The 15,870-nt window shown below is 42.2% G+C and overlaps 1 protein-coding gene across 3 annotated transcripts in view; it reads left to right on the top strand.

The window, feature by feature from the left end:
- The first annotated feature begins 9 nt into the window (after positions 1-9).
- The window catches only part of DIAPH2 (diaphanous related formin 2), a 184,472-nt gene continuing 168,611 nt past the window's right edge, over positions 10-15,870 (top strand). For all 3 annotated transcript variants that reach the window (XM_042029287.1, XM_042029288.1, XM_042029289.1), the window contains exon 1: positions 10-162. In XM_042029287.1, coding sequence (XP_041885221.1) covers positions 40-162 — 123 coding nt within the window. In that variant the 5' untranslated portion in view covers positions 10-39. The remainder of the gene's footprint in view (positions 163-15,870) is intronic.

The raw sequence follows: 15,870 nt of genomic DNA on the forward strand, positions 1-15,870 counted from the left end.
CAGCGGCGGCGGCGGCGGCAGCGCGGGGCCCGCGGCGCCATGGACGGACAGGCGGCTCCGGGCGCGGGCGGCGGCGGCGAGGAGCCGCTGAGCTCCGGCAGGATGAACCCGAAGCGCGGCGGGCGCGCCGCGGAAGAGGAGAGCCGGAACAAGCCCAAGCTGGTGAGCGCGCTGGGAGCCGGGCAGGGAACGGCGCGAGGAGGAGGAGGAGGGGGCGCGGATGCGCCGCGCTGCTTCCAGCGGGGAGTGCGGGGCGAGCGGAGGGGCGTGAGAGCCTTTTTGGGCATTAAAGGCTCCGCGCTTAAACCCCCCGGGGTTTTTGGGGATCTCGGGGGGCTCCTCGGACAGGCAGCTGGCGGCCCCCAGGAGGGCCGGGCGGCGGGGGGATTCCCGGGCGGTGCCGCTGGCGGTGGGCGCTGCCCGCGGGCGCCGCGCGTTCCCACGCTCGGGCGGGGACGGGGACGGCGCTGCTCCCGCAGCCCGGGGAGCGGCCGGCTCCGTCTGAACCATCCAGAACGCTGCTGGTCGTGATGCGAGCCACGTGCTGCCCAGTGCAACTTCTTCTCAATGAATGGGAACATAAGTGTAAAAGCTGGGTGGTTTCTAGGCTATTTTGGAAAGATTTGACACAGGTTTGAATATAAAACCTCTTTAGGAATGCAGTTTGTTTGTTAGAGCTGTGCTCTTTGATTTTTGTAGTGACAGACGTGATAAGCTGAAATACAGGTAGCGTTCAAAGCGACATCACTGGGTTGTATCCCACTTCATAAATGCTGTAGTAGTAAAACTAGTTAATATGACAGTGTTTACCTTCGATTGTTTACATCTGTTACTTACACGTGGCCTAATGTTGAATCCACCCTTTTTAGCTCAGCTTTTATCTGTATTTCCAAGTGCAACAGTGTAGCAGGCATTTAAAACTTCCGGAGTCTTCTCCTTGCAGAATACTAGTTACAAACTGTATTGAATCTGTTGCAGGGGTTTTCCCAGATACTGGTAAAACTAAGTCAGTATTGAAGTTCTCCTGTCTTGTGTTCATTTCAGCGACTAGAGAGCTTTTGAATGATCAGACTGACAACTGCAGGTTGGGGTTTTGTTGGTTTTTTGGGTTTTTTTTTCTTGATATATATGTTTTTTAATCACTGGTAACAAAGTTAGAATTTATATGGGGAAGTTGGTAAATATATAACAGTGAGGCACAGAAAAGTTACTGAAAGTTATATTTGTTTCAGAGGATGACAGTCAGAACCCTGTATGACTGGAAGTGCACTTGTATTAAAAGTGACAATGTGTATCTTGGCAAAAGATAAGCAAATATGGTGTCTTGTTTTGTTTCATGGTGTTATTGGAAACAAACTCGTGTTTCCTTGCATAGGATGAACTTCATATAAACAACAAGTTTGGGTGTGTTTATACTGCCTTTACTATTTCCTGCTAAAGTAGTTAAGAAGGCTGCCTGAAGATTCCTGCAGAGAACTGATTCAAAAATCACTCAGGGAAGTGCTTTTATTGGAAGCTGTGAACATGAATTTGAATCTTGCTCTAGCAGGAGAGAAATCTCTGTTCTGATAGAAACACATAATTTGAAAATCAAAGTGAAATGAGCTCAAAATTGGATTGAACAGGATGGCTATTTCCATTGCATGGTCTATTCAGTCATTCTAGAATCACTAGAATAAATTTTTATTGTCACATTTAGGGAAGAAAAAGAAAATAATGTTAATATTTGACTTCATTTGCAGCAATATGCTTTTGTTTCTTGAGGGGGTGGATGATTACAGTCCAGCAGCACCATGGATCAGAGCAGGGATATGGTGCTCAAATCAGAGCCTTCTGAAAGATTGTTTTGCCCTGTGATAAGTGACTGGCCTTTGGTGATAAAATTGAGTGAGTGGGTTGAATGGGAAAGCAGATTTTTCTCACTGTGGACATGATGTACATGAATGGTATATAAACCTGACATGAACAGAGATTTACTGCTGGGTGAGAAAGAGAGATGGGATTCAGGTGTGCTTTAAATTGAGTTGGTGTGAATAGGCAGCCAGATATATCAATTATTACCATGGGTGTGTCAGGGAAGAACAAGCCTGTAATCAGGGAAAGGCTTTATCCATTGTATAGGAGAGTAATCCTACTAAACTTTGCTGGCTTTAATTTTGAATGAGGAGTTGGTTCTGCTGAGGCTGGCAATGTCTTCAGGCACTGGGAGAGCAGTCTTACTTGCACCTCATCCCTGTTCTCTTCATTGTGCAAGTGAGATGGAGGTGTATTTGGGACTGGTGGCAAAGAAGCCACACCGTGCCAGTGCTGAGTTGTTGCTGAGCTCATAAGACAAAGTTCCTCACAGTTGGGTGTGGAGATTTTCTTAGTTCATCTTCACAACTTATAATTCATCAAGTTTCAGTGGAGTTACAGAGATGAATCAACCTGTGCTCTGTCATGTGTTGGGTATAATTCAAGGAGCTCCAAGTGTGCTGACAGGAGTGTGTCTCTTCCCCAGAACTTATTTCACACATCCAGGAGAGTGCTGAGCAAGGGCTTGGTGGGAGAGGGTGTGCAGCTACGCAGAGAGGAGAAAGTATTTTTGGTTCCTGGCACAGGAGCTGAAATTAGGCAAATCCTTGGGAAGAAGTCCAGAGGAATGATTTTTATATGATAAAAATGGCTCTGGGTGACAGAGGGCTAGGAACTGAAGTCATTATCCTGAGGGAAGGGAAACTAGAATAGAAAGGTGGAAGGTTTTTATTTCCCTGTTCTCTTCATCTGAAACTAAAAGGTGTGCAGTGGTGCTTGGCCTGCAGAAGTGCAGTCGTTTGTTTGGCTGGGATTTTTTTAAGGGCTGGAGCCTGATCAATGGCACTTCTCCCTGATTGACAGGAAGTAGGACTGGGCTATGGAGAGAGAATCCATGCTGGGAAAGAAAGCAATGCTTTAAAGTATTTCTCTGTAAGACAATTGATGAATATGTGCGCACATGAGTAATTAAAGGTGAGCTGTATCAGAGCTACTAATTCAGTTATTTTCTGCTTTAGGTAGTTGGGAGAGGTGTTCAGGTTTCATGCAATTTGTTGAATGTGACAGAAGCGCACAATGAGAATTCAGTTCCGGTTTTTATACTAGTAATGTGTAAACTGGAGTATTTTACTAAAGTTTAATGTCTGTGTTATGAGCACTTGGACTCATAACTGCTGCTGAGGGAGCTCTGGGTTGGTGTTTTTGGGGGGTTTTTCCTCATTTTTTGCTGGCTCAAGGACTAGAGGTTGGAATAAGTGCCTGGTATTTTTGTTGTCATTTTTGTTTACAGTCAAATGGGCAGAAAAAAAATCCAAATTGTTTTGGCAAACAGTCATCTGATCTCACGTCAGCCCCGAGAATAGGCTGGCATGAGGTGGCAGAGAGCAGTTCCATGGGTTTGGCAACATGCTTGTTTTGCTTGTTTTAAAGCATGCCTGTTCTGCTAGGGCAAACAGACTAAATTAAGGTTGTCAGGGAGATTGCTGGGATTCCTCTGTTGGCTAATGCTTAGCTTAGATGTTGTTTGCTCTCCTCGATGCTTCAGTGTCACTTGGGAAACAGATAATTCTGTCGGGTACCTAGGAAATGGGAAGTGCTTGAGAGTGTCAGGTCTGGTTTGACAGAGCTGGTGAAGCTCACCAAGGGCCTGGCAAATTGAGCATCTTTTTGGCTGAGAAGTTGAAGTCGGACTTTTTACAGAAGTTCATGGCTGAAGAAGGGGAGACAGAGGTCATAAAAAGGAGCAGGAGAGGTTGCTGGAGAGGAGACCATAAAGGGAAAATAATTTGAAGGATGATTAAGTGTTTGTTGGTCAGAGACACTGAAATCACTGTTCTTGGAGGTTTTCAAGTTCTGAAACCTGGACAGAGTCTTTGGCATGCTGATGTGAATTTGGTGGGTGACCCTGCTTTTTAGGCAAGAGTTTAGACTGCACTGAGAAAAGAATGAGATCCTTTCAAACACCTGTGAGTCAGCACTTGGAAAGATGTGCTGTAGCAGGATTTGGGGTGCTCTGGGAATGTCGGAGCACTGTCTAACTAGAAATCAACGTGGCCAGTGTTTTTTGGTGGTGTTTTTAATTCTAGTTACTAATATCCCTTGTCAGTGTAGGATTAGCAGAAGCACATGGGGTGGCCAGTGCCATGCTAACACATGCTGCTTTGCCCCCAGGTTCCCTCCAGGTGTGCGTGGAAGCTGTTCAGTTGGGAATATTCCACTTGCTGCAAACCACATTTCTGAAAGGGGCTGCGTTCTGAGTGTGATGTGGCCTTTAAAGGCAGATTAGGAGGAAGATGTTGTGTAGCTTGAAAAACAAATCGTTAGGGAAAAGAGAGCTCCCTTAATTGGAGAACAAGTGGATTTGGTGACTCACCCAACAAGGAGCATCTCATATTTTGTTTTAAAAGCAGAAGTTGTTTGTGCTTAACACTGAAGTCTTTTAAACCTCGTGAGCTTTGGGATGAATCAAAAGCTAGCAACTCAACATTCTGACTAATGTGCCATAACCTAGCCTCAAACAGTGGGATAAAAGCTTTTATGAAGTAGCTTTAAACCAGGAGTAAGCCGAGTGTGCTGGGGAAGAGGTTTCCCAGCTGTGTTGCACCACCCGTATTAGTGCAGGAGTTGAGTGATTTAAATTGTGGTTCTCAATCCCTGTCAGACTGTGTGCTGCAGGATCCACCAAAAAAAAAAGCTGTGTGCTTTTTGCGTAACTCCTTTAGATATCTGTGTACTGCATACATGAGCTATGAGTCAGGTTGAGCAGAGATTTTTGGCAATCAAATCAAATGTATTACATTTGAGATCATGGTGTGTCTGAGTGAAATCTGTGCATGCCTGCCGACAGTTTTTGTTTCAAGTGTATGCTTGAGGAAAAAGTGCCCCAAAATGTTTGTGTTGTAAAAGAGTCTTGGTCTTATTAGATCAGAGTCATGATATTCCGGCAAGTGAAGTTATCACGGTGCAACCATTACTGAAGAATAAAATTAATGTTTTACTAAGCTTCTGTTGCTTAGAGTTATTCTGGTTGGGCACTGCTGCTGACATGGAGGGTAGGGTGTGCTTGGTGCTGATGTTTAGGTAGATGCTTTAGCTTTTAATGTGTATTGCTATTGACACTGTGTGAGTGAGGTGATAGAGACAGTGATAAGCCTATCTGTCTGTGGTAATTAAACTTCCTGAACTACTCCTTGTAAGACAAAACTGTAGAGCACTTCTGTACACTACAGGAAGCTTTGCAAACAAAGCAGATTCCACCCAGGCCAAGTGAAAGGCAGCTGTGAGAGCTGACGGTGTGCACAGCAAGTGGAAGTGGTGCTTCCTGAGACTTGAGGCAGCGTGGTGCTGAATATCCAAGTGTTCAAGCATGAACTTCGGTTCTGGTGTCACAAGTAGCCTGTAGAGCTTGCCAGTGACACTTGGGATTGCTGGTGACCTGGGAGAAGGAAAAGATAGGCCTAGAAACTTGGAGTGGGTTACAAGATGAGTTCATATTTTCTGCATCACTTGCAGTTCTCTAGAGGTAAACTATAAAGCAATAATGGCCAATAACATGCCTCTGATTCTTTTCATCCTTGTCCAGATTCAGAGTAAGACAGGCAATGGCAGTTGCTGCTGAAGCAACTGGCAGTTTCGGTTTGTTCTTCATCAGTTTGCTTGTTCAACCTTAAAACCACAAGAAGTTAGGAAATTAGTAAAATGAATGGTTTTATGCAGTTGCTTACAAGTTGTATATCATCATTCTTTACATTCAGTATTTTTTAAAAAAAATAGTTTAGTGACTCTGTTTAGGAGGAAATAAGGGTCTTTTTTCTTAAACTTGGCTATGGTGGAAGAGAAGTTTTGAGAAGTTAACAGTTGAAAAATGTTCTTTAGTATTCGTGTAGCAATTGATAAAGTTCCAGGTAGACAAAGCTACCTTGGCTTGCACTTGCATGTTGTTTTTGTATCAAACTGATTCTCAAATCTTGTGAATGAAGTGGCTTTCTGCTACAGCACTGTGGGGTGAGTGCCTCTAGGATTCCCACTTTGAAGTGTAAATTCCTAACAAGTAGATAAGTGGGATGTTGTGTGACAAAAGTAGCACTAGCACAGTCTGCAAAGCAAATATAGCTGGTAACAAATAATTGTATGGGAGAAAGGTGGGACAGTTAAAGAATTGGCTTTTTTAGGGAGCTGTAGAGGCTTCAGCACTCTCCATACTCCCCTTGGTGCTCTGCTGAGTTTTGTGTCACAGTGGGACAAACAAGACCATGAAAATGAACCTGTCAGAACCACTCCTTTAGTATTTGCTCTTTTCTGATTATTTGCTGAAACTAATAAGACACATTATAACTCCTCCTTTTGTATGAATTTGTCTAAAGTTCATCCACCAGTTCCATGAAGTTGTCTGCTGTTCAGCCCTCTTCTCCCGACAGCTCTTTAGTTGGATGTGGTGTGATAGCAGCACAGATCTGAGAAGGATCTGCTGTGGCAATGAAAGGATATTGTAATGTACATCATGAGCTAAATCATGGACTCGTCTGATTTATAAAAATGGAGAAATACCTTGGAAGTTCAATTCTGGAACAAGCCACACATAGGGAATTTTATGGTTTGATACAGCTCCTGAAGATTTTTGATTCACCTGGGTGTGGTAATATTTGGCCTGAAGGTGTAGTGCATAGTCTGTCACCACACCTTCTGTGTTACATCAGACAGAAATGTTCTGAAGAGTTTCTAATGGATACAGGCTCCTCCTGTGTAAACAGGAAACTGTCTCTCAGGAGAGTGAGAGAAGGGGAATGTCAGGGTGGTGCTTGTGGCAGGCAGCTTTCTTGTAAGGTTCCCTTCCTTTGAGTGATCCTCAGAGAAATCATTGGAGACGAAGTGGTATTGGAGAAAGTAATGAGTATGGTGAATGTCTGATGTGTCTGCTGCCTGCAAGTGTTCTTTGCATAGTGTTACTAAAAATATTTTTGATTTATAACAGTTTAAACTTGTTTCAGAGGTGGATAATGTAGGTGTAAAAGTGATTGATTAAAAAAAGTCATCGGAAAAAGTCCTGCCATGTATTCTGTAGTGATTTGTGTGTGTGTAAATATATATATATTAACACACTTAATGCTGTCCTACTTACAGTGAAAATATGAACTTTTCTTTTTATAACAAGACCCCATTAACATATTTAGTTTGTCCCTTTGAGTGAGAATAAATACAGGAGAACTTGCTTGAGGATTGTGGAGCTTTGAGCATGCTACCTTGTAGTTTAGAACAAGTTTCTAAATAAAAATTTTGAGATATTTGGGGAATAATGCTATAGAATCCCAACCCCTGGCTCTGCAGCCAGGAGAGCAGCAGCTGTAATTTCAGGTTTCAAAGGCCAAGAGAATTGCAGGACTGCTGGGTGCAGGTTGGTTTGAGGGGCACAGGCCTGGTGGTTCTTTGCTCAGGGATTAGCTGGTCAAACATTAATAACTTTGTCCTGGCTGGAGTCACATAAACAAAACTGCACCATGCTGCGTGTGTAGGCATGAAGATGAGAGGAAAGAACCTGAGACCTTAAATGTCCCTGTGGACACCTTTTTGTCAGAATTAGTTGGTTCCATGTTCACAAGTGGGTCTGTTTGAATTCAGTTTGGGCTCTCAGGGGTGGTGGAACAAGACAAAATAAGTACTTTGGTCAGGAAGAATGTTAGTTCTGCAGTTCATTACTCCTTCTTAATATAGTAAGAGCTAATGATGGTTGTTATAATGACCTTTAAAGATGCCTGTGGTTTAGTGTTTTTTAATGAGTGTAGCTTTGTCAGGAACAGATACAAAGCCAACATGAGATTCATTAGATTCTAGCTTCTAATAACAGAAGACAAGTAGTTAATTCTTATGCTGTATAAAGTTTTCTGCTTTCTGTCTGCAGTTTGGTTCTTCATGTTCTTTCTCTTGCTGTGAATTATTATGTCTATTAAAGTAACTTTTGAAATACTTCAGTTTCATAATGGAGCTGTGCTGGATGTTTGCATTTGTAATTGTGAGTGCATGAGCAGATGAGAACTTGACAGTTATTAATAGTTGGAGTGGTTGTATGTTCCAGGTGTACTAGAAGAGGTAAGAATTTCCATCAAGAAGAAGGAAAACAGCAGCACATCAGGCTAAGAACATACACTGATGCCATATATGCTTTAATTTTTGTGCCAGCCACATTTAGTGGGCAAATGCAAGACAGAAGGTTTGAGTACAAAACCTGGAACTCCAAGGGTAAGCCCATGTTAGATGGCCAAGTTCCAAAGCTGACCCATGAGCTCAGCTAACTGAGGTCCTTCAGGCAGGGTCTGCCCCTCTTTGTGAGCTACTCAGTAGCTTCAGGGTCTGATTTTGTACACACTGAAGGAAAATTCACAGCAACAAATTCACAGCAGTGGATTTTACTTTCTTCCTCTGGTGTATTGGTGGAGATGTTCCCAAACTAGGAAGGTAGAGTACAGCAGAAGGCTTTGGTAAAATTTCTGCCTGTAAACCAGAAAGGCAATTTTCATTTTTAATATGCATTCACTTTTGAGCTTCAGACAAAGCTTGGGTGGATAGGACAGGCTTCCTAAATCCATTACAGTTATAGTATGCTATGATTCAAACTAATTCCTGTAATGAATTCTAAGATAAGCAGTAATCCTGCCAGTTAACATTTGATATTTCAGAACTATTGTTTTGTGGAAAACTGTTAGAAAATTCATGTTCTGGGGTAGCCAAAGCATATTTAACACTTAAATATTAAGATAAACCATCTTTTTTTGCTTATCTTCTTTAGCAGAAAGTAACATTCTCCATAATCTATTACAAGGTTCTCTAATTGTCCTGAATTCCAGTTTCTTCTTAATAGGGACTCTCACCTGTACTGAAGTCAGATGATGCTATGGGCTTCCTCGTTGTTAAGTACAGTGTAATTCCTCTCTGTTCACATGGTGCTTCATTTCCTACTTCCCCAAAGGACAAACAATCTTCTAAGGATGCTGTTATAAACAGGAAAGAATAGGGAAAAGAACAGAAAGACCTCGTATGTGACACAGCAGCTGCGCATTGTTTAACCCAATATTCTTTGGCTATTGAGTTACATTATGGTCCATGCCTGTAGAAATTATTCAATCTTGAATTTCTGCTCTTTGAGGAAAAGCCAGAGTTCCCTGCTATGACAGCAGCACTGCTCATTTTTTCAAGTTTTAGTATCACATCATTTATTATGAAGGAAGAAAAAAGTGACTTTATCATCAACCTATTGTAATGTAGGGATCAAATACTGCTCTGATTAAATACTTGCTCTTTACTAGTAGGTCTGTGTCTTGGAAGACAGACAACATTATTCTAAGAAGTTGTTGACATGATCCCTCTGACCATGTTCCAAGTCAGCTGAGTACAGACAAAATGAATGGTCTTCACAAGTAATTCCAGCTTCTTTGGCTCACTGCATCCCTGCTGCTGCCAGCTTGTTTGTGGGCTGTGTTTTGGTTGGTTGGATTTTCTTACTACTTGCAAAACAACCCAAACAAAGCAAATACACATGTTCTCACTCTCTCAAAGTCTATCAAAGGCAGTACACTCCATTTTCAAGGAACTGCCCAGTATCCAGTGAAGCTCCTGCAGCTTGCTGTGGGTGTTCTGCTTTATTTTTAAGTGTGCCAGTTCTCTCCCAACAGATGTATTCTGCCAGTTTTAATTCTCAAATGGTTTCAGAGGAAAATCCAAGTGGAGTCTGACACTTATTTCAGTGTTTACTGTACCCACAAGAGCAAGAGGAGTTCTACACAACCACCAGCATGCAGTTAAGGATCTTAGCAAAGCTATCTCTGCATAGCACAGCAAGAGAAGTTTACAGAAAGTGAGCCTCTCCCTGTGCAGGGGTGTTAGGCTGTACTTGCCTACACTGTCACAGAGGAAGCAAGTAAGCAGGAATGAAAAAGAAGTGTGTAACTATTAGAGTGAAGAAATTTCTCAAAGCAGTTTCTGCTTCGTTTTCTAGGATAATTTCAAACCAACTCTGTCAAGTTGCTCCTCTTGAGGGAAAATACTTCGGTTACAACAAAAGATTAATTACAGGTTCAAGGTGCGTGATAGTAGTTAAAAAGGTAAAAACTATTATTGCAGTTCAGTAAGCAAAGGTGAATCTTGTCATGATGAAAAAGGTGTCTCTCTTGATGAAGTGAGGCATAAAAGGAGGCCTGTTCTCACTCTTCTTCATTGACCCAACTCAGAGCTTTAGAACAGCTCTCACTCAGTCCTGGCAGCTCCACAGTGTGAAAAGCTCAGCACTTGCACTCAGGAGACCCAGGAGCAGGGGCAGGAGATGAGCAGCAATTCAGTGCACATCAAGTATTGCTATCCAGCAAAACTGCTTTGTGCTGCCAGTGTGGTGAAAGCAAAGAGCTCAAACACACTGCTTGTCTCTAAGCATAACATTGAGATAAAGTCTGCACTTACCATGTCAGGAATTGTTTTGACATAGTTTTTCCAGTTTAGCTGTTCCAGAATATTTCAAAAGCACTTCACAATAATATTATTCTGAAAAAAACAAAAGCCAAGTTCCCTAAAAACTCAAAGCCCAGAAGTCAAACAACCACATTTTTGAAAAGCAAGTGGCAGAGGTCCAGTGCTGAGCGTGGTTCTGCCAGGCACGCTTTGCAGGAAAGCAGCAGACAGGCAGTCCAGTCAGCACCCAGAGCATCCCCTGGCCACACTGGGAGCTGCTCTGAGCTCCTCTTTAACCAAGTCGATCCAGTGACTGTTTGAGGGACAAGTTTAGCAAGCGACCTCAGGCTATTTTCCTAGGAAAAAGCACTTTCTAATTTTCTTCCAAACCCACTGATATCCTTGCTGTAGGTGCAGGAAACAGATTATGCTGACACTGCCAAGCAGTCCTGCCCAGTACCAGTATAGTAGCAAGTACTTGGACAGATGGTTTTGTCTCTGATAAAGTGTATCTGACACTTTTTTAAAGGCACCAAATATATGCATGGAAAGCTGCAAAGAATTTTTTGAATTTATTCCAATGCCCTCCTAATCTACTAGCATTTTACTAAAGGAAGCTTAGGAAGTACAGCTTTTGAATGAGCTTTCTTATGAAGCAAAGCATAAAACGTAATTGGCACTCAACTATCTCAATCCTATTTTTTTTAAAGTACAGTGTTTTTGAAGAAAGACCACTGAAGTCTCCATTACCAGGATTATTAGATTTGAAAGTGAAATAATTTAAGCCCAAAATAAATGCAGTGCTGGTGTGCAGATGGCCAAAAGTTAAAATGTATATGGCAACAGTGTATAAGCTTAGCCTGACGACCCACGGACATGGAGAAGTGTAAGTCCTGTCCTTATTTCCCCATTCACACTGGCAGCTGGTGCAGTCCCATATGCTGTCTGCATACTGTCAAATATGATTTCCTCCTTCTCGTGTCTTTATGCAAATCCTTACCTGTCCTAGTGCAGCTGAGGCACTGCCTGTAACACGAGAGGCCTCCCTGGGGGTACGTGCAGCTCCTATGCAGAACCTCTCCATTTCTGTTGCTACACTTTATATATATTTATTAGAATATTTAAAGGGCAAGTTTCTTAATTAGACCTTTTTGGGCTGACATGGAGTTTTCTACCTGCCTGTTTTTGTGAGTTGTGGGTGGTGGTTTTTGGTTGGTGGCGTCTTGTTAAACCTTCTGTTGGGTAATGGCTATGCAATGCCGCACACATTTTGAAATTAAGTACTAAAATCCACAGGTAGAATTTCTCAGTACAAATGGAAGCATCAGACTAAAAAGGCTTTAAATGCCTGTTGTAAGACCAGGGTTTGCCCTGTCTCTTAACCTTTGTAAAGATCCCGGTAAGTTAAATGTCTCTTGGCACGTTAAACCTGCACGTTGAGGCCAGCAAGCTGCACTTCATCAAAGCAGCATTGGAATGCTTGTTGTGAAACTCATGAATGGAGTTATGACTCTTTCCAAAGTCTGTTTTGTAAAAGTTTTAACAGCAAACTGCTGCTTGATAGTTTGAACTGAGGAATGTAAAAGCTGTAGAGCATTCTGAGGAGAGACTGTGTGTCTGTAATGGAAAGCATGCTGCGCTGTCACAAGGTGCTTTTTCAAGGTGCTGAAAGCAAAACCTGCCTTGCAGGATCACCAGATAGAACAGGACCCAGCTCCTGGCTGGAGCAGGGGCTGCATGGAGAACTCTGCAGCTGTGTAGTGGGATTATAAACCCTGCTGGTGCTGGGCTGCTGGAGCGGCAGCTTATCTGATATGGGTGGTGTGGAGACTGATGGAAAATGTTTGAATTTCAGCTGTGCTCTGGAAAATGCCAGAACTTCCTTAATTTGCCTCTGCACTGGCTAATGTGAGAACTGTCTCTTCTAATCGGCTTCCTGCAGACGTTTCTGCAGTTGTCTAACCTGATCTGACTGTCCTGCTGCCACCCGTGCCATGTCTCACAACCAGCAATTTTGTTGGCTTAAACTGACCTGGAACTGCAGCTTTTGGAAAAAGCTTTTAATTTTGTTCTGTTTTTTAAAGCTCACTTATCAGTGAGCACCAAGAAATCATTGTCTGAAACAAATTTTTCAAAGCGGTAATGGCAATTTGAGCTTCAAATTGTAATAAAAGTTCAGTTGTCTTCCTCAACTCCTTTTGTGTCTTCAGTTACAAATCTGATGAAGTTGACTAAGTTTGTGTACAGTGGGTTTTTTCCTTTCAATTTCTGAATTAATTTGCTGTTTTGTAAAAGCTTCTTTGAAGTCTCCTGGGAAAGTGTAGTTTTTTGAACAGTCCATTTGCTTTTGGAGTGTGATGGTGATGTGCCAGTCAGATAAAACTGAAAAAGCTGTTTCACTTCCTCTCAACCTCTATTTTCAGTGTGACCTGAGCAGGCCACTGCTTAGGGTCTCTCCATGCCCCTTGCACAAACACGCGGTGTGGAGATGGCCCTTGGCATCAGCCCGTGGCATTTGCGAGGATTCCCGATAGGATTGCCGTGCCTCTGGCGTGCGTTCCCTCCCCTTCTGGTTTGGAGCAGGGGATTATAAAGAGTTGGTGCCCTCTGCTGTTAATGATTTACAGCCAGGGTGACCCTCGGGCTTTATTTAGCATGAGGAATTGTCAAACTTATTTCTGGAGCGTTGCTCACTTGTGGATGGTCACTCTCCTGGGGGGGAAAGTGGAGCAATTGGGGAAAGCTGGCAGCTTCCCTGTGGGAGGTGGTGCCATCCTGCACTGGCACATCCCTGGCTCGTGCTGCTGACAGTTCTCCATCTGCATTTTGGCAGCCTGCTGCAAGGTGTTCACGTGCTCCTTGCTCTCGTTTTGTACAACCCCAGGGAATGCTTCCCTTCATGCTCAGGCTTAGGTTAAGCCTTAGTTTAAAAATCTAAATAATGCATATTCAAGGAGTTTGTGAAGCAAACAGCTGCAAGGCAAATGAGATTTTTTCCATATGGTGTCATATAGACCGAATGTAAATGTACAACAATTGTAACAAAACTATTGGTATTGCTCAATTCAAGTGTTTTTGAGACAGCCAGATGGATTACAACAGTCATTTCAAGGTTTTTCTGAAAGCGTGGTGAATGCTCCTTGAAGTGTGAAAAATATTATCCTAAAGCAGACATTAGTAATAAAATGAGTAAAAATATAATTCACAAAATGTCAGGTATACTTCATCATGGGTAAAGATCTTGAAAGGCCTAAATGAGTGTGTAGCCCTGGTTTCTGCACATCAGCTTTTATGACTGAGGTATCTTTTCACAATTTACTAGGTGCCTTTTTAGATTTGATTGCAAAACTGAATATGTTAACAGATGGTTAAATTGTCTAATGGGAACATTATTCATTCTCTGAACTGAAGAACAGAGGTCGTAGGAGTGAATTCTCTTTTGTGACTAAGACCTAGATTCAAGTTGCAGACGACTTTTTGTACTTCAAATATTAACCAGTTTGGGGTTTGTCCCTTTAAACTCCCTTGGTTCAGATGCTCATATGGGAAGTTATTCCCTTCCTGCTTGTATACAAATTAAAAAGCACTTGTCTTTGAGTGAAGTTTTACCATGGCTTTTGCAGGTGTTGAAATTGAGGTAAGTGGTAGAAAACAGCAATATCAGCTCAGTTTAAAAAAAACCATGAAAGTTAAGAGGTCAAGTTTCTGATCGTTCCCCCTAGAAAATGGGCTTTGCTCAGAGCAGTGGGAGCTTCTCCCTGAGTGTGCAGCCTGTGGGCAGGAATGGGTGTCCCAGCACACCATGATGTGCCTGGGCAGTGGAGTGAAAATTGCTGTTAAGTTTAGAAGTTACCCAGCTGATCGTTGTTCATTCTGCATGTGGTGAACTGGGAGTTACTGCTAATTTGGTTTTTGTGGCAAGAGTGAGATTCCTGAGTGTAACAATTAAGAGCATGGCAAAATAATACTTAACTATCATCAATCCATGTAAATGTACTTCAGTTTACAACTCACGGCCAGCTTAAGTGATTTGGAAGGTTTTATTAAAACACAAGTTAGAAAAAGGTATAAAAAAAAGTAGACTTGCTGTGGGTTTTGTATTAAAAGTTGATGCAATCACCATGAGTAATTTAATTCTGTGAATGTGACATTGTTGCTGCTGCAGCCTGCCTTGTTTGCATGAGGAAGTAGTGATTTCTCTATCAAGAAATGTAGTGAATGACCAATATCTTTCTACTATTTTCATGTGCAAGATTTCAGTTACTCTGAATATTAATGTGGCTTGAGACCTTTTGAGATAAAAGGATGGGCTGGTGCAGTTGCAATTGTATATGCTATTATTTTTGTGGGCCTCACTGTCATGATCTGTCTGTACTTATGAAAGTAGCCAGATACGTAGGGGAAACTAAAACTGGGAAGAGTGAATCGAAAATGGTATTAACTACTGATAGACTGGGAAGGTGGTGTTTGAAAGGGAGAAGTTCTATCACTTTAATCTTCTAAGTAAAGAACTAAGTCAATCAGTGGGAAATAGCTGTTTGGTATAGATGCTGAAGAAATTCTGTGGTTTGTGTTGATATTAAAAACTAAGAGATGATATACAACTGTCTTAAATTGTATATGTATTTATACATATAAATGCTAATTTGATATCCCTTATCTGGAAATGTTTCGTCATAGAGATTTTTGCCAAACCTTTTCCCTTGGGCTGCTCCTGAAAACAGGGAGTCAGTGTCTTTAACAAGCTTGGAAGATGTCGATTTTTCTGCCTTGTGTTGCTGTGGCTGTCTCATAGATGGCTGAAAGAATAATGCTGGAGGACTACAAAATCTGCAGTATCTTACACTTCCTTCTAGGGAGGTGAACTGCTTTTGGGTTATGTTCTGAAATCAGCCTGGAAGTGCGATTTCTTTCTTAGTACAAGAGATTGTCAAAACTGTGTGAGGATCTGCAGGTACAGAACTGCCTTGAGTTTGCCTCCAGCTACTTGCAGTGTGTCTCCTACCTGTTAAATGTGCTGCTTATCTTGAGTGGCTGCTGGCAGCAGTGTAGCTTGTACACCAGAAGGATCTCTGGGAAGAGTGCTTGCAGGGTCTGAAAAAATGCACTGTGCTATCTTGTTTTAGTATTCTGTATTTTGCCCAGAGGAGTTTGAGTGACAAATGCAATATTAAGTGTAGAGATGGGGTAGATAATCTTGTTCCGGGTTCTGGGAGAGATTGACAGTACTTAAACGAGAAGGGGGAAAAAAAAAATCTAGTACAAGTAGCTCCTAAAATGAATGTGGAGTTTTAGAACTTCTTGATTGCCCGGCTGTCTCTGGGTTGAAAACAAGGTTAGGCTTTAGTTCATTTTTCTCTGTAATCTCAATTAAAAGGTTTATTTACCAGCGCAGTAAGTGGACATCTTAGTTTTGATTTCAAT

The sequence above is a fragment of the Corvus kubaryi genome, unplaced genomic scaffold (assembly GCF_017639235.1).
Source record: "Corvus kubaryi isolate FWS band 111438036 unplaced genomic scaffold, C.kubaryi_AGA036_p1.0 37322, whole genome shotgun sequence".
Lineage (NCBI taxonomy): Eukaryota > Metazoa > Chordata > Aves > Passeriformes > Corvidae > Corvus > Corvus kubaryi.